The 19,225-nt window shown below is 46.5% G+C and overlaps 2 protein-coding genes across 2 annotated transcripts in view; one reads left to right on the top strand and one right to left on the bottom strand.

Moving 5' to 3' along the window:
- The window catches only part of TRIM14 (tripartite motif containing 14), a 60,492-nt gene extending 57,137 nt beyond the window's left edge, over positions 1-3,355 (top strand). Inside the window, exon 8 of the mRNA XM_011939481.1 lies at positions 2,980-3,355. The gene's annotated coding sequence lies outside the window, so the exon portion shown is untranslated. The remainder of the gene's footprint in view (positions 1-2,979) is intronic.
- Positions 1-19,225, bottom strand: part of NANS (N-acetylneuraminic acid synthase) — a 40,263-nt gene that overhangs the window by 10,731 nt on the left and 10,307 nt on the right. Inside the window, exons 2-3 of the mRNA XM_011939482.1 lie at positions 14,915-15,437; positions 10,466-10,681 (exon numbers count right to left, since the gene is read on the bottom strand). Coding sequence (XP_011794872.1) covers positions 10,466-10,681; positions 14,915-15,046 — 348 coding nt within the window. The 5' untranslated portion in view covers positions 15,047-15,437. The remainder of the gene's footprint in view (positions 1-10,465; positions 10,682-14,914; positions 15,438-19,225) is intronic.

Genomic DNA, 19,225 nt, shown 5'->3' with positions numbered 1-19,225 from the left:
GGACAAATAGCATTCCTCGTCCAGAGAAACCTACCTGCCCAAATAGGCTGAAGCAGAAAAACTCCAAAGGGTTCTGAGCAACAGAACAGCCATCGCTGGGTGAGTGCAGACCTGGCCCTGTGCTGACACCCCATGGGCTTAGCTCCCTGAATCCTCCAGATAGCCCCAGATAGCCCCAGGAGCATCTTAACAATCCTGTTTTTACAGACGGGCGGCCACTGCGGCTCCAAGGTTACATGAGGAGCCCAAGCCACACAAAGTGTGAGCACCAGGAGCTGAGCTCAGAGAGCCTGGCTCTAAAACACACATCCCAGACACCAAGCAAATGGGCTGCCTGGGGAGCAGAGGGAAGGAAAACCAAGAAAGAGGGAAGCCCCGCTACAAACACCAGACTGACTCCTCCCTATCACCCAACCACTCCGGGTTCTCAACCGATGCCACCTGCAGGGCACAGCCTAAAGAAGCGACTCCGCCTTGGCAGCCTCACGGGGCAAGGAGGCACCTTTCTCCTAGGTCGGATCCAGGAGCTCAGGGAGCTTGCGTTTCCAGGAAACGTGGACAGAAGCCGAAAAGTCCCCATTCCAGGTGCCAGTCACCTTGATGACATCTTCCCTGGTTCTGTGCGGACTCAGGACATCAGAAGAGGGAGAGTCGCTGGATGGCAGCTGGGTCACACACAGAAAAGGAAATGGAGGCCCAGGCAGGGAAAGGGTTCACCGAGGTCACACTGAGAGTTAAGGGCAAAGTCAGGGCAAGCACCCAGATGTCCCAGCCTCCAAGTACCCAGATGTCCCAGCCCTTAGCCCAGGTTGCTTTCCTTAATTGTAACTAACACTCACTGAATACTGATTGTATACTATGCTTTATATTAACCATCACATTTAATCTTCACTTTCCCTCCCAGATGGGTTCTGCTACGAAGCCCACTTTACAACTGAAGAAAACAGGCACAAAGAGTTAAATAACCTCCGCATGGATATACCAGAAATGATAGGCAGAGCCATATTCAAACTTAAAAATCTGACCCTAGAGTCCATTCACTTGGCCACAGGGCCATATAGCCCACATATGGGCCACATAGCAGAGATGTGTTACATAGAGCTGGGGTGTGCATCATACAGTCAGGGGTATGTACCATACAGCTGAGGTGTGTACCATAGAGCCATGCCATCATCATAGAGCCAGGGTACACACCACGTACCTGGGGTATGTGTAAACAGCATTCAGCATGGGATCCCAAATGTTTTCATCTTTAGATTCTTAAAAATTACTGAGGAGGCCAGATGCAGTGGCTTACACCTGTAATCCTAGCACTTTGGGAGGCCTAGGTGGGAGACTGTTTGAGGCCCGGAGTTTAAGACCAGCCTGGGCAACATAGGGAGACCCTGTCTCTACAAAAAATTTAGAAATCAGCTGGTCGTGGTAGTGTGGACCTGTAGTCCCAGCTACTAAGGAGACTGGAGGATCGCTTGAGCCTGGGCCGTCTAGGCTGCAGTGAGCCATGAGTTATAACTGTGTCACTACTCTCCAGCCTGGGCAACAGAGCAAGACCCTGTCTCAAAAAAAAAAAAAAAAAAGAAAAAAAGTTACTAAAGAGTCTACAGATCTTTTTTTCTTTTTGATGTGGGTTTATTTTTACTGAATTAAAAATTAAAATTAAAAAAATTAAAATTGTGGCTCATGCTTGTAACCCCAGCACTTTGGGAGGACAAAGTGGGCGGATCACCTGAGGTCGGGAGTTTGAGACCAGCCTGACCAAACGGTAAAACCCCATCTCTACTAAAAATACAAAAATTACTCGGGTGTGGTGGCGGGCACCTATAATCCCAGCTACTCAGGAGGCTGAGGCACAAGAATCTCTTAAACCCAGGAGGCGGAAGTTGCAGTGAGCCAAGATCACGCCATTGTGCTCCAGCCTGGCCAACAGAGTGAAATAAATAAAATAAAAATTTTGGGCCGGGCACGGTGGCTCAAGCCTGTAATCCCAGCACTTTGGGAGGCCGAGATGGGTGGATCATGAGGTCAGGAGATCGAGACCATCCTGGCTAACGCGGTGAAACCCCGTCTCTACTAAAAAATACAAAAAACTAGCCGGGCGAGGTGGCGGGCGCCTGTGGTCCCAGCTACTCGGGAGGCTGAGGCAGGAGAATGGCATAAACCCTGGAGGCAGAGCTTGCAGTGAGCTGAGATCCGGCCACTGCACTCCAGCCTGGGCGACAGAGCGAAACTCCGTCTCAAAAAAAAAAAAAAATTTTTAAATTAAAGCTGGGCATGGTGGCTCACACCTGCAATCCCAGCACTCTGGGAGGCCGAGGCGGGCAGATCACCTGAGGTCAGGAGTTCAAGACCAGCCTGGTCAACATGGTGAAACCCTGTCTCTACTAAAAATGCAAAAATTAGCTGGGCATGGTGGCACATGCCTGAAGTCCCAGTAACTTGGGAGGCTAAAGCAGGAGAACTGCTTGAACCTGAGAGACGAAGGTTACAGTGAGCCACAATTGTGCCACTACACTCCAGCCTGGGTGACAGCGAGACTCCGTCTCAAAAAATAAAATAAAATAAAATTGAGGAATCTTTTCTTAATTTTAAACGTTGAATTTTGAGATAATGGTAGATTCACTTGCAGCTGTAAGAAAGAATACAGAGAGATACTATATACTCTTCCCCCAATGGTAATGTCTTGTAAAACTATAGTACAATATCATGACTGGGTGAATGACGTTGACAAAGTCCACCAATCTTACTCAGATTTCACCATTTCTACATGTACATTTCTGTATGCCTATATTTAATTCTATGCAATTTTATCCCATGCACAGATTCATGTGACCACTGCCACGGTCACCATACAGAAGGTACCATGATGCCACTGCTACAAGGATCCTTCACGTCACCCCTTTATAACCACATCCCCTTCCCCTTACTAACCTTTGGCAACCACTCATCTGTTCTCCATTCTCATAATTCTTTTATTTCCAGAATGTCATGGAAGCAGAATCGTACAGTATGCACCCTTCTGTGTATGCTGCTTTCTCACTCAGCATCATATCCTTGAGATGCATCCAGGCTGCTGCATGCATCAATAATAGTTCATTCCTGGCTGGGCGTGGTGGCTCACGCCTGTAATCCCAGCACTTTGGGAGGCCGATGTGGGTAGATCATGAGGTCAGGAGTTTGAGACCAGCCTGGCCAAGATGATGAAACCCCATCTCTACAAAAAATACAAAAATTAGCTGGGCGCAGTGGCATGTGCCTATAATCCCTGCTACTCAGGAGGCTGAGGAAGGACAATCGCTTGAACCTGGGTAGCGGAGGTTGCAGTGAGCCGAGATTGTGCCACTGCACTCCAGCCTGGGCGATAGAGTGAGACTCCGTCTCAAAAAAAAAAAAAAGAAAAGAAAAAATAGTTCATTCCTTTTGATTGCTGAGTAATATTCTATGGTACGCATGTACTACAGTTTGTTTCACCATTCACCCGCTGAAGAACATTTTGCTTGTTCTAGTTTTGAGCTACTAAGAATGAAAGTTGTAATGACACTCACATACAGGTTTTTGTATGAATGTTAAGTTTTCATTTCTTTGGGGATAAATTACCAAATGACAACTGGTGGATCATATGATAAACACATTATCTAGCTTTATAAGAAACTCCCAGTCTACTTTAAGTGGCTGAATTGTACAGTATATGAATTATGTCCCAATAAAGCTGTTTAAAAAAGAAGGAATGAAACTGCCATACTGTTTTCTAGAGTGACTGGATCATTCTACATTCCCACCACCAATATATGAATGACGTATTTTCTTTGTATCCTTGACACCATGTGGTGTTACCACTTTTTTTTTTTTTTAAACACAGGATCTCACTCTGTTGCCAAGGCTGGAGTCTGGAGTTCAGTGGTGCAATCATGGCTCACCACAGCCTCAAGCTCCTGGGTTCAAGGAAGCCTCCTGCCTCAGCCTCCCAAGTAGCTGAGGCTACAGGCACACACCACAATGCCTGGCTTTTATTTATTTATTTTTTTAACAGATGGGGTCTTGCTATTGTTGCCCAGGCTGGTCTTGAACTCCTGGCCTCAAGCGATCCTCCTAACTCAGCTTCCCAAAGTACTGGGATTTCAGGAGTGAGCCACTGCATCCAGTCAACCACTTTTTACTTTAACCATACTGACAGCTGTGCAGTGATATCACATTGTGGTTTAAAACTGAGAAATAAAGGGAAAAAAAAAGCTAAAATTGGCTGGGCAAGGGGGCTGATACCTGTAATCCTAGCATTTGGGAGGCCAAGGCAGGCAGATCACTTGAGGTCAGGAGTTCAAGACCAGCCTGGCCAACAAGGTGAAACTCCGTCTCTACCAAAAGATTTAAAAAAAAAAAAAATTAGCTGGGCATGGTGTTATGCACCTGTAATCCCAGCTACTTGGGAGGCTGAGGCACGAGAATCACTTGAACCTGGGAGTTGGAGGTTGCAGTGAGCTGAGATTACACCACTGCACTCTAGTCTGGGTGACAAAGTGTTACCCTGTCTCAAAAATAAAAATAAATGAGAAATTTTTAAACCACATAAATAGACAAACACAGAAGAAAAAATAGATAATTTGGACATCATCAAAATTAAAGATGTTTGTAATTCAGAGGACACTATCAAGAAAGTGAAAAAGGGCCAGGCATGGTGGCTCATGCCTATAATCCCAGCACTTTGGGAGGCCAAGGTAGGCTGTTCGCTTGAGCTCAGGAGTTTGAGACCAGCCTGGGTAACATACTGAGACCTTGTCTCTACCAAAAATACAAAAATTAGCTGAGTCTGGTGTCACATTGCCTATAGTCCTGGCTACTTAGGAGGCTGAGGTGGGAAGATTGCTTGAGCTCAGGAGGCCAGGGTTACAGTAAGCCGATATTGCACCACTCTGCACTCCAGCCTGGGCAACAAAGACCCTGTCTCAAAAAAAAAAAGGAAAGAAAGAAAAGAAAGTGGAAAAGACAACCCAAAGACTAAAGGTTTTTACAATCATTTATCTGATAAAGGACTTGAGGACTTGTACTTAAAATATATAAAGACAATTCATTGGAAGGATATACATGAAAAAATAAATTGCAAAAGAATATATAAAGAAAAATAATCCAATTTTTAAAACTGACAAAGGATCTGAATAAACATTCTTCCAAAGAAGATACGCAGATGACGAACAGGCATATGAAAAGATGCATCAGAGAAATGCACATCACAACCACAATGAGACACCATGTCACATCCACTAGGATGGCTAGAATCAGGAGGTAATAACAAATGATAAGGATGTGAAGCAACTGGCACCATCAAATCCTGCTGATGGGAATGGTGCAGCCGCTTTGGCAAACAGTCTGGCAGTTCCTCAAAAAAGTTAAACATAGAGTTACCAGGTAACCCAGCAATTCCACTCATATGTATGAGAATGAAGAGAAATGAAAACATGTCCATATAAAACCTGTACATAAAAGCTCATAGCAGCATTGTTCTTAATAGCCAAAGATAATAGCCAGAGTAGAAACAACCCAAGTGTCCACCAACTGACAAAAGGGTCAATAAAATGTGGTATAGCCATAAAATTGAATTATGAGTTAGCAAAAAAAAAAGTACTGATATATGCTACAACATAAATGAAAACACAATGTTATATGAAAGTTATATGAAATGTTATATGAGTCAGACTCATATATTGTATGATTCTATTTATATGCAATATCCAGAATAGGCAAATTTATAGAGATAAAAATTTGAGGCCGGACACAGTGTCTCACACCTATAATCCCAGCACTTTTGGAGGCCAAGGCAAGTGGATCACATGAGGTCAGGAGTTCAAGACCAGCCTGGCCAACATGGTGAAACCCTGTCTCTACTAAAAATATAAAAATTAGCTGGGCAGGGTGGTGTATGCCTGTAATCCCAGTTACTTGGGAGGCTGAGGCAGGAGAATTGCTTGAACCTGAGAGGTGGAGATTGCAGTGAGCCGAGATCTCGCCACTGCACTCCAGCCTGGGCAACAGAGTGAGACTCTGTCTCAAAAAAAAAAAAAAAAAAAAAAACCCAGTAAGTCATTGCCTAGGCCTGGGAGAATTGGGGCAGCTGAGGAGTGCTGCTAATGGGTAGCTTTTCTTTTGGGGGTCATAAAAAATGTTCTAACGGTAATTGTGTTAATGGTTGCACGACTCTGTAAATATTACTAAACACCACTGAATTGTATTCTCGACTGGGTGAATTGGATGGTGTGTCAATAAAACTGTTCTTTAAAAAAAGAACACGCAACACACCTTCCATTAGGTGAGCCGCTGCCAAAGGAATGATGTCATCACACATCACCTAGCCTCTGGAAAACTCCACTATATACTTGTGAGAATGACAATGGAAAGGACAAATAACATTTGAGTATCATTATGGAAATAGTTTTGCCTTTGTGGACCTCCTGAAAGGGCTCATGAATCCCCCAGGGGTTCCCGAACCACACTTTGGAAACCGCCTTCATATACTTCTCATTACTCTGATTGGTTATTATTGTTTTTAATTGTCAGCGCAATGAAATGCCCACATAACATTTCTCCCTACTATGGATTCAACACTAGGTAAGGTCAAGTTTTAGGAAAACTGTGTCCTGGGGAAGCAACTAAGGAGGAGGAGGGATGACAAAACTACTAAGCCTAATTATTTTTAACAAACAGGTTAGGACTTAGTCCTCCAAATGAAAGTGCTTCTCAAAGTGATTACTCTGGGGAAGGCTGTATGCTGTAATTGGACTTAACAGTTTCACATGGTTGGGGAGGTCTCAGAATCATGGTGGGAGGCAAAAGGTACTTCTTACATGGCAGCAGCAAGAGAAAATGAGAAAGAAGCAAAAGCAGAAACCCCTGATAAGCCCATCAGATCTCATGAGACTTACTCACTATCACAAGAATAGCATGGGAAAGAGCAGACCCCATGATTCAATTACCTCCCTTTGAGTCCCTCCCACAACACGTGGGAATTCTGGGAGATACAATTGAAGTTGAGATTTCAGTGGAGACACAGCCAAACCGTATCACCCTGTCTCCGGGGGGGGGGGGGGAAAAGGCAGCTGGATGTGGTGGCTAACACCTGTAATCCTAACACTTTGGGAGGCAAAGGAGGGTGGATCACCTGAGGTCAGGAGTTCAAGACCAGCCTGGCCAACATGGTGAAACCCCCTCTCTACTAAAAATACAAAAAAAAAAAAAAAATTAGCGGGGCATGGTGGTGAGCACCTGTAATCCCATCTACTTAGGAGGCTGAAGCAGAATTGCTTGAACCCAGGAGGCAGAGGTTGCACCATTGAGACGTGATTGCACCATTGCACTCCAGCCTGGGCAACAAGAATGAAACTCTGTCTCAAAAAAAAAAAAAAAAAGCACCAGGAGTGACCAATACTTTAAAAGAATAATATTATTTAACCAGAAGCTAAACATTGTGATTAGTCTGTTGAAAAACAATCCTGTTTCTTTAGAGGACGCCACATACAATCTCAGAAACTCTCCCCAGGCCGTGAGTACGCCCAGAAGAATTAATACAACAATGTCCCTTTGGTTCTGTTGTTGATAGACAATAGCAGACCTATTCCTTTCTGAATGGAGACTGCTATGTCACCAGTTCAAACTGAATTTGCGCAAACCCAGGTCTCAGATTTGAAACTGGATGCAGAGTGAGGCCCCTGCCCCAGGCTGCAGGGCAATAATTAATGGAAGATCAGCAATATATCTAAGTAAGCTTTTTATCTAATTTAAAAAAAAAAACATCTATCCTCTTACTCCCAAGGCAGCTCCTGGGCCCAGAGACTCTCCAGTCAACTTCAGTCTTGAACCGGTACCGAGCGTGGTGCATGCAGAGACTCTGCTGAGCTTTCAGGCATTCACAGTGGGAATCTACGCTCTGGGAAGTCTGGGCTGCCAGTCAGGCAGCAGCAGCTGCAGGACTATGGAAAGCACACTGCTCTAGGCATCAGATCTGCTGCCTCCCAGCACTCTGGAAGGCTGAGGCGGGCGGATAACCTGAGGTCAAAAGTTCGAGACCAGCCTGGCCAACATGGTGAAACCCCATCTCTACTAAAAATACAAAAATTAGCTGAGTGTGGTAGCAGGTGCCTGTAATCCCAGCTACTCGGGAGGCGGAGCCATGAGAATTGTTTGAACCTGGGAGGCGGAGGTTGCAGTGAGCTGCAATCGTGCCACTCCACTCCAGCCTGGGAGACAGAGTGAGACCCTGTCTCAAAACAAACAAACAACAACAAAAAATAAAACTGGGCTGGGCACAGTGGCTCACACCTGTAATCCCAGCACTTTGGGAGGCTGGGATGGGTGGATTGCCTGAGGTCAGGAGTTTGAGATCAGCCTGGCTAACATGGTGAAACCCCATCTCCACTAAAAATACCAAAAAAAATTAGCCAGGTGTGTTGGTGCATGCCTACTCAGGAGGTTGAGACAGGAGAATCACTTCAACCTGGGAAGCGGAGGTCACAGTGAGCCGAGATCATGCCACTGCACTCTAGTCTGGGTGACAGAGTGAGACTCCATCTCAAAAAAAATTAAATTACATTAAACTGAGGAAACTTTTCTTTTTTTAATTTTAAACTTTGATTTTGAGATAATGGTAGATTCACATGCAGCTGTAAGAAAGAACACAGAGAAATCCTATATACTCTTCCCCCAGTTTTTTTGAGACTCTGTCTCAAAAAAAAAAAAAAACCTGAAATAACTTCCATGTCCAAAAGTAGAGGAATGATTAGGTACAGTATAGTACATGCTCCAAAAGAAGTATTACGTTGCTATTAAAATATTTAAGCATAAGGTGGGGTAAAAGTTCGTGCTATAATGTTAACTGAAACAAGCAAGCACAGAACTCAGTGTTCACTAAATAGTACCAGCAGCCAACAAAACAAGCATATAAAAAGGCTTCAGGAGGAAATATGTAAAAAGAACTGCTATAGAGGGATTATGGATCAGTTTTTTCCCCTTTTTCTTGTTTTCGAAACTTTCTGTAATATTATTTTTACAACTAAAATTTTTTTACATTTAAAAGAACACATGAAGGAATTCTAAGGAGGCAGGTCACAGAGCAGACGGGACCCGAGACCTGGCACCAGCTTGGTTTTGGCCAAGCCAAAAACCACCGGTGACCATCCTATAAGCCATTCCCTTCTGGACAGTGCCAGTGTCCCCCCTCTCAAGTCAGTCAATGCTAGTAAGCAAGGGGCAGACTCCAGAATTGTGGTTTCCTGCTCTATTTTTTTTTTTTTTAAGAGACAGGATCTTGCTCTATCACCCAGGTTGGCGTGTAGTGGTCCAATCGTGGCTTACTGCAGTCTCAAATACATGGGATCAAGCAATACTCAGCCTCCCAGACTACAGGAGTACAGCCACCATGCCTGGCTAATTTTTGTATTTTTTGTAGAGATAGGGTCTCCCTATGTTCCCCACACTGGTCTTAAGCTCGTGGCCTCAAGCAATCCTTCCAGCTCAGCCTCCCAAAGCTCTGGGATTATAGGTGTGAGCCACCGCACCCAGCCCCTGGTTTCCAGACCATTTTCTACTTGGAGAAACCTGGCCCAGCGGGGGTGTCCCTACAGCTTGGAGGGACTCTGGGATTCCAGTGTGGCTGACCCCTACTTCCAGAGACAACTTGCTATTGTTGTTATTATTTATTTATTTATTTATTTAGAGACAGAGTCTTGCTCTATCACCAGGCTGGAGTGCAGTGGTGTGATCTCGGCTCACTGAAACCTTCACCTCCCAGGTTCAAGTGATTCTCCTGCCTCAGCCTCTCAAGTAGCTGGGACTACAGATGCGCGCCACCACACCCCGCTAATACTTTGTATTTTAATAGAGAAAGGGTTTCACCATGTTGGCCAGGATGGTCTCGATCTCTTGACCTTGTGACCTGCCCACCTTGGCCTCCCAAAGTGCTGGGATTACAGGTGTGAGACACCACGCCTGGCGTTTTTTTTTTTTTTAATTTGAAATGGAGTCTTGCTCTGTTGCCCAGGCTGGAGCACAGTGGCATAATCTCGGCTCACTGCAACCTTCACCTCTCAGGTTCAAGTGATTCTCCTGCCTCAGCCTCCCAAGTAACTGGGAGGCACGCACCACCATGCCCAGCTAATTTTTGTATTTTTAGTAGAGACAAGGTTTCACCATGTTGGCCAGGCTGGTCTCGAACTCCTGACCTCAGGTGAGCCATTCCCCTCGGTCTCCCAAAGTGCTGGGATTACAGGCATGAGTCACTGCGCCTGGCCAGAGACAGCTTGTTTTTAAAACAATGGCATCCTTCCCACAGATTGTCACTGGGCTTTGGCGCCTGCTAGCCTCTCCAGTAGTTGGGAACAGAAAAGATGAGCAAGGGCTGGAGCTGGCCCTAAGCCAGAAGTCACCAGGCTGCCTGCTGACCCTTGATCTGCTAAAGTGACAAATGACAGAGCAGGAGAGGACTCACCTCATCCATGCCAGAGGCAGTGAAGAAGATCCCAACTTCCTCAGCGTACCTCTGCAGCTCCCTGTACTGGTCATGGTTGAACTCCAGATGTCGTTTGTGCTCCCCGTACGTCTTCCCCCAGGAATGCTTTGAGGTGTATGGCCTCTCCAAGGCTTTCCGATTAAACTTGAATTCTAGTTCACTCTTCTGGAACTTGGCACAATCAGCCCCACACTCCTACAACACACATTAGGACACCTTTCAGTGACTGTCGCAGATTCTCAAAAAAAAAAAAAAAAAAATTCTGGGGCAACTGCTGTGACATCACCATCTTTATTTATTTATTTATTTAGAGACAGAGTTTCTCTCTTTCATCCAGGCTGGAGTGCAAAAGGCGTGATCTCCGCTCACTACAACCAATGCTTCCCGAGTTCAAACCATTCTCCTGCCTCAGTCTCCCAAGTAGCTAGGATTACAGGTGCCCACCATGATGCCCGGCTAATTTTTGTTGTTTTTAGTAGAGACAGCATTTTGCCACGTTGGCCAGGCTGGTCTTGAACTCCTGACCTCAGGTGATCCACCCGCCTTGGCCTCCCAAAGTGCTGGGATTACAGATGTGAGCCACCACACCCAGCCTACATCACCATCTTTAAAAACAGCATAGATTGACAGAGACTTTAAGGACCTCCAAGGAAGAGGAACAGAAAAGGCAAGAAAGTCTGAAAGGAAGAAAAGGTTGTTTGGAGATGGGAGACCCCCCCCTATTTTTTTCTCTTAACATGCCAAAAGAAAAAAAATGGGGTTTTTTTCCTTTGTTTTGCATTGTAAATATTAAAAATACTGGATCAAAAAATTAAGGAAGATTTAAAGTTATATAACTCAGCAAAGAATAGTAAAATCAGCATTGGACGAGAATTTAGTGAAGAAAGATTCTGGCTTAATTTTTTTTTTTTTTGACGGAGTTTTCGCTCTTGTTGCCCATACTGGAGTGCAATGGCGTGATCTCGGCTCACCACAACTTCTGCCTCCCGGGTTCAAGCGATTCTACTGCCTCAGCCTCCCGAGAAGCTGGGGATTACAGGCATGCACCACCATGCCCGGTTAATTTTGTATTTTTAGTAGAGACAGGGTTTCTCCACGTTGGTCAGGCTGGTCTTGGACTCCTGACCTCTGGTGATCCGCCCGCCTCAGCCTCCCAAAGTGCTGGGATTACAGGCGTGAGCCACCGCGCCCGGCGATTCTGTTTTAACTTTGACCCTAACTCTTAGGTAAGTCACTTCCCAGCTCTGGACTCAGTTTCTCCATCTATATAAAAGCAGTTTGGGCTAACTGCTTTTATATAGCCCAAACTGCTATATATAGCCCAAACTGCCCAAAAGCAGGACGAAACTGTTCTAATGAGGCCCTCTTAGGGACAAGAAAATCCAGGGACAGTGCCCTGTGCCTCTTTCTCTGATTTCAACAATAGCAACTCTGCTTTTAGCTGCTTTGTACTGGCACTTTTCTCCATGACATTTTCTTTGAACAGGTTACATGTCGAAAAGCAGAAAAACAAAACAAAAATGCCCCAGCCCCTAGGTGACTTCTACTGAGCAGAGACAATAATGTAAAAGCTGGATTGTTTGACTATAAAAGCTATTAAAACACACACACACACACACCCACACACACACACGGCCGGCCGCGGTGGCTCAAGCCTGTAATCCCAGCACTTTGGGAGGCCGAGACGGGCGGATCACGAGGTCTGGAGATCGAGACCATCCTGGCTAACACAGTGAAACACCGTCTCTACTAAAAAAATACAAAAAACTAGCCGGGCGAGGTGACAGGTGCCTGTAGTCCCAGCTACTCGGGAGGCTGAGGCAGGAGAATGGCGTAAACCCGGGAGGCGGAGCTTGCAGTGAGCTGAGATCCGGCCACTGCACTCCAGCCTGGGTGACAGAGCAAGACTCCGTCTCAAAAAAAAAAACACAAAACACTCAAGAGGTCAGGCACAGTGGCCCATGCCTGTAATCCAAACACTTTATGACAGGCCAAGGTGGGAGGATTGCTTGAACCCAGGAGTTCAAGACCAGCCTGGGCAACATAGTAAGACCCTGTCTCTACAAAAAACGTAAAAATCAGCCAGGTGTGATGGTATATGCCTGTAGTCCCAGCTACTCAGGAGGCTGAGATGGGAGGATCGCTTGATCCCCAGAAGTTGAAGCAGCAATGAGCTATGATGGTGCCACTGCACTCCAGCCTGAACAACAGAGTGAGACTCTGTTTCAAACAAAAACAACCTACTCAAGAAAAAGAATAATTAAAACCCACTAAAGTCCCGTCTCACTGCCATTTCTGTAGACACAGAGGTATTCATGCTATTAAAAACTTCTTGGGTCCAGAAATGTCAGTGCTGAGATCACTATTCTTGCTCTTGGACAAATCATAAGATGGTAAGGTCAGGACTTGATGCTGGAAAGTTCGAAGAACATTAGAACTGAAAGTGACCTTGGGCAACAGAGCTCTCATTGTCTAGATAAAGATCCCAAGGCCCAGACTAACCTGACTAAAGTTGCAGTGTCTCTAGCAAAGCTGACGAGATCCCTTTCCTAAAGGCTGCAGCCACCTAGATTCCAGCTCAATGGAATTAGAGACAAGGTCTTGCCATGTGCCCCAGGCTGGTCTCGAACTCCTGAGCTCAAGCAATCTGCCTTCCTCAGCCTCCCAAAGTCATGGGATTACAGGAATCAGCCACTGCACCTGGTCGGTATAGCTTTGTTTCTATGGCTTCAATATCTCCAGGTATTTTTCAGTATCTCCAGATATTTTTACAACTTTAGCATTCCAAGAGGAAAAACAGGCTGCCCCTTCAAATTAAGAGTGGGAACTTCCCTCTAGAAAACAATGTTGCATAAGAAAGGCTGGAGCCCTGTGGCTTAGGAGTAAAAACTGAAAAACCTCTTACTGTATTTATTATACTAGCTATGTGCCCTTGCCTAAGTCACTTATTTTCTCTTAGCCTTTAAAATGAAATTGGCAGCATCATGGCATTGGGTTGTTGTAAAAATTAAATAAGATGGTGCATGTACAGCATTTAGCTTAGTATCTGGTAGAGTAAGCACTCAAAAAATGTTAGCAGTGTTACTTTTGTAAAGTATTTTTATGATTCAGTGGTTAGGTTTCCATAAAATCAGTCCCGAAGGAACAGTAAGGGCCGAGGGTGGTGGCTCACACCTGTAATCCCAGCACTTTGGGGGGCCAAGGCGGGCAGATCGCTTGAGCTCAGGAGTTTGAGACCAGCCTGGGCAACATGGCCAAACCCCATCTCTACAACAAAATTAGGCCGGCATGGTGGTTCACGCCTGTGGGTCCCAGCTACTCGGGAGGCTGAGGTGGGAGAATCACTTAAGTCCGGGAGGCAGAGGTTGCAGTGAGCCGGGATCATGCTACTGCACTGCAGTCTGGGTGATACAGAGAGACCCTGTCTCAAAAAAGAAAGAAAGAACAATAAGAGAAAACCTGAGTGACAGAGCAAGACCCTATCTCTAAGACAGACAAATAAATAAACATTGAAAGAACCTGTCACAAATGATACAAAATCATTTGAGCAGCATTGATGAAGGGAAAGGAAAGACGGGGTGAGCAACCTCTAAACCAAAGAATCATAGTGCAGCCCAGGCCTTATGCTAGGGGCTGGGGTCATAATGAAGAATATGGCAGTCCCAAGAGAAGAGGGAGCACGGAAAGCTATAAACATCGTATCACTAATAGCTCGCATTTACCGACTCCTGTGTGCCAAGTGCTGGGCTCAGAGCTCTGAGAATCTCATTTGATCCCCATAACAACTCCATGCGGAAAGAACTGTTATTATCCAGCCTCGCTTTCAAATGGGGAAACGGTTCACGGAGGCTAAGTAACCAGCCCACGTTCACACAGCTAGTAGTGGTGGAGTCGAGATTTGAACTCATAGCCCTGGCTTTTAACCACTTCATATTCCACATACAGGGAATGGCGGGTGAGAAGAGACCACAGCAACTTCCAGTAACTGTCATTCCTGAAAGTAACTCTGTGCCGCTGAAGAATGTCAGAGAAGAATTACGACGGGCTGGAAGGGGCCCAGTAATTAAAATCTTGAAGGCTATGTTAAATGGTTTCCACTCTACCAGCGGGCAGGAGGGAGCCTCAGAAGGTGCCAGGCAGGGGTAATGGTCTGATCAAGTCTGAGTTTTAGAAAGATTATTCTGGCACCAGAACGGGGAGGAAAAAGGTGGGGGTTAGGAGGCAGCTGCTGTAATGCAGAAAGGTCAGGAGGGTGGCGGACGGGGTGAGGAAGAGGGATCCGAAGGATTCCGAAAACGGAACTGGCAGGCGGGAGGAGGCCGGACCAGGGTACCCAGCTGGGGAAGCCGTGTGGCCCTGGCTCCCCACGGCCCCGCCCCGCCCGGCGCCCGGCGCCCGGATCCCGGGTCCCGGGAGCTCCCGCCTCACCTTGGCCATGCGGATCATGCGCTTGGCCACGTCCAGGTCGCCCTGGTGGTTCTGGCCGATCTCGGCAATAATGAAGCACGGGTGTTGCCCGCCCACCCAGCGCCCGGGACACAGCTCCAGCTCCAGCGGCATTGCGGCGGCTCGGTGTCCGGCGCCTCACTGTCACTCTGGGTTCGGCCGCCGCCGCCACCGCCTCTACTCTGTTCTGTGAGCAGCGCTACAAGACCCACACGCCTGCCCGCCACGTCAGCCCGCGGCCGCCGCGCAGCCAATCCCCTAGGCCCCGCGTCGCTCCCGATAGCCAATCAGGGCGGGGGGCGGGGCCTCTCGCGGGAAGGGCGGCGGAGCTGGGCGAGGAAGCTCCGCGCCCCTCTCCTGTGCTAGGCTTCCCCAGAGCGTGGTCTCGGGCCGTCGTGGGTTCCGTGTGTACACCCAGGAGCAAGCATTCCCTGCAGGAGGCGGACGGCTGCCTGCGCAGGGCATAGTCTATGTCCAGCTCTCAGGGGAATGGGGAGACCGCGTCCTATGGTGTAATGGAAAAACCAGGGTTGCTAGAGTTAGAATCAGGGCGCTGGATGGAGTCCAGCTTATGCCACTCACCAGCTCCTCCTCATATTTACGTTACTCAGTCTTCCTGAGCGTTTTCTTTCTCTCTGAAGCAAAAAAAATGAAATAGAACTGTGAGATGATGTATAGAAACCCCTGATCACAATCCTTGGCTTGTAGTAAGTTTTCAAGAAGTGGCGGAGGTCCCTATTATATGAGAGGCAACAGGTTCGAGAAGTTGCACTGGCTTGTCCAAAGCCATCCAGAAAGCCAGAGCAGAGCTGGGACTAGGACCCGGGCCTCCCAGCCCCGGGCTCTTAAAATTCACTCACCTGGCCGGGCGCAGTGGCTCACGCCTATAATCCCAGCACTTTCCGAGGCCAAGGCAGGCAGATCACCATAGGTCGGGAGTTCGAGACCAGCCTGACCAATATGGAGAACCCCCGTCTCTGCTAAAACTACAAAAAAAATTAGCTGGGCATAGTGGTGCATGCTTGTAATCCCAGCTACTGAAGAGACTGAGGCAGGAGAATCGCTTGAACCCGGGAGGTGGAGGTTTCAGTGAGCCCAGATCACACCACTGCACTCCAGCCTGGTGACACTGCAAGACTCTGTCTCAAAAATAAATAAATAAATAAATATAAAAGAAGATAACAGTTATTTCCCAAAATAAACCTCCTCCTTGTCTGGAGACTAGACTGCCTTTGTAGGACTAACAAATTAGCCACAAGATTAGAAATGTGGGAGTCGTGCAGCTGGAGGCTACAAGAGTCCAACCCTCCCCAAATTGCTCCTGGGGATAACATCACTATTATAAAACCTAAGATAAGTGCTTGAGATATTTTGCAGACACTGCACTTGATGCATCAGCTGGCACGATCAGACTGATAAACTGGTACATCTGATCTTGTGGCCCCCACCCAGGAACTGACTTGGTGCAAGAAGACAGCTCTGCCTTTCTATGATTTTATCTCCGACACAACCAATCAGCACTCCTGACATACTGGTCTCTCTTAACCCACCAAATTATCCTTAAACACTCTGATCTCCAAGGTGGGGCATCGTGGCTCACAAATGTAATCCCAGCACTTTGGGAGGCTGAGGTGGGTGGATCACCTGAGGTCAGGAGTTCAAGACCAGCCTGGCCAACATGGTAAAACCATGTCTCTGCTAAAAATACAAAATTAGCCAGGTATGGTGGTGCATGCCTATAATCCCAGCTACTTGGGAGGCTGAGGTAGGAGAATCACTTAAACCTGGGAGGCGAAGGTTGCAGTGAGCTGAGATTATGCCATTGCACTCCAGTCTGGGCAACAAGAGCAAAAACTCCATCTCAAAACAAATGAACAAAAAAACCCCAAAACCTCTGATCCCCGAGTGCTAGGGGAAATTGATTTGAGTGATAATAAAACTTGTCTCCTGCACAGCTGGCTCTGCATGAGTTACTCTCTCTATTGCAATTTCCCTATCTTGATCAATTAGCTCTGTGTAGGTAGTGGGCATGGCGAACCAGTTGAGCAGTTAAAAATTTGGGGGCTCATTCAGGGTTGCCCTTGTGCTACCTGCCCCTGATTCTGTACACCCCCTCTGGCGATGGATCTGGGGCTGACTCTGGCTTCTTCTCTATTGGCAGGGCACTACTAGCCCAACGTGTATGGAGTAGACTTTGCAATAGAGAAATTGTCCTGGGGAGATGTCCCATAACTAGAGCTCCATGGCGAGGTATCTGTCTGTAGCTCCACCATGGGGTGCCTGTAACTGTAACCTTATCACAGTGTCTGTTTGTAGCCCCGTCGTGGAGTGTCTGCAGCTATAGCCATGGGTGTCTGATTTGGTGAGTATTCTAGGCGCTGCCAACACCCCTTTCCTTCTCCCAGTTGGTTCAGCTTCTTCAGGGGTCTTGGTTGGCTCTCCCTAATTAGTAGGAAGAGTCTTGGTTCTGGACTTCTCTTCAATCAGTAGGATTTCGGGGAGATTTCTCAGACAGAGAATAGGAGGATAGTTTGGAAGGAGTACTCTTGGAATTCTTGGTTAGGGATCTTGGTTTGGAAAACCTTCTGTCCGTCTTGTCTTTGTGTGTGTGTTTGTATATGTGGAGGGGATCTCTGCAGGAATTTCTGATGCAAGTCCAGCAGGCCTAACTCAGAGACCCCTCTGTAAATACGGTCACAGTCAGTGAGCTCTGAAAAGAAAGCTTAACAGGCCTGACTCTTAAGGGGTAACTGTCTGCTCTTCGCCTTGCCCTGAGACTACTCATTGATGCCATCCCTCCCCACCTTGAATGGATCAAAGATGATAGAGACCAAAGAGAGACAGTTTGAGCCTTGCTAGGTTGATACCGGGTGCCGACTGAGGTGTAGTATCTGTTTTGCTATGTGTATTTTGCTTCAGCTGAGATGGAAAATGTTAATTCGGTTCCCCATGCAGCCTGTTGGGCAGCATCTTAAAAAGTTGCGAAGCTTTGCCTATGGTTCCATAAAACAGAAAAGGATGATTTTTATTTATTTATTTATTTTGTAGTGAGGCTTGGCCCCCACAGCTATAGCATCGTAAGCAGAGTGATCAAAGGCTGCTCCGTTCTTCTGGAAGCTGCAGAGAAAGAGAACCTGGAAACTTGGTATGCCAGAAAAAAGGGTAAGAACTTCTTACTAACCAAGTTTTTCTGGCCTCTCTGTGTGGTGTGTGTGTGTGTGTGTGTGTGTACAGTAAACATCACTGTTTGTCTCCTCTGCAAAGGTCTGATTAATAGAAAAAAAGACTTACGAGACTAGTTTTAGGCTATAGAAAATCTGGTGTACTTAGTGCTATGAGTTTGTTTTTCTGTGTTGTTGTATAATGGAGGGGCATCACAGGATGGAACGTGGACTTAGGAGCCGTATAAGCCAACTGTCCAAGCCAGTTCAGCAGGCTGGTCACTTACAAACTTTTCTGTGAGTCCCTGAAACCAATACCAGATGCAGCTGCTCTCTTATGTTGTTTTAAGTCCTTGAACTTAACCTTGTGACCATATGAGGATTCTTTATCTTGGATTCTGCCATCCGGAGGACAGGAATTTTGGGGTTCATGTCATAGTTAGCCCTAAAAATTATCTTGAGTAGTTAAAAGACTTTGCAAGCTCAAAATCTTCCTTCTGGGAAGAACAATAGAAAACACTTAATGCGGTAGCTCAGTCCTAAGGCTTTGGCATTTGACAATGGTGGCCTAGGTTCAATTCTTGGCTTAGGGGGCTTAGGGAGTGAGCCCTTTCTGGTTTGTTATTTGTGTAACTTCTTGTCATTTATTGATTCTTTTTCCCCATGGACTGATTCTGATTTCCTGTCTTTATTTTTACTTTTGCTGAACTACCTTTGGGGAGACTCCAATTATTGTAAAACAAAAACAAAAACTGCTTATCATCTCTTTAAAAGACACTGTATGCATCCATGGCTATGACCTTAGTTAAAATGTATTAATTTCACATGGGAGGTTACCTGTGGTAGAATTCAAAAGCCAGAAATATTGGCTGTCCTGGCTACAGTTTGCTAATAAAAGATTTTAGGCTGGGCACGATGGCTCATGCCTGTAATCCCAGCACATTGAGAGGCCAAGACGAGTGGATCACCTGAGGTTGGGAGTTCGAGACCAGCCTGACCAACATGGAGACACCCCATCTCTAATAAAAATACAAAATTAGGCCGGGCACGGTGACTCAAGCCTGTAATCCCAGCACTTTGGGAGGCCGAGACGGGCGGATCACGAGGTCAGGAGATCGAGACCATCCTGGCT

Source organism: Colobus angolensis, unplaced genomic scaffold (assembly GCF_000951035.1).
Source record: "Colobus angolensis palliatus isolate OR3802 unplaced genomic scaffold, Cang.pa_1.0 Scaffold181, whole genome shotgun sequence".
Lineage (NCBI taxonomy): Eukaryota > Metazoa > Chordata > Mammalia > Primates > Cercopithecidae > Colobus > Colobus angolensis.
Note: the sequence above shows the minus strand (reverse complement) of the source record. Positions and strands in the feature narration are given on the sequence as shown.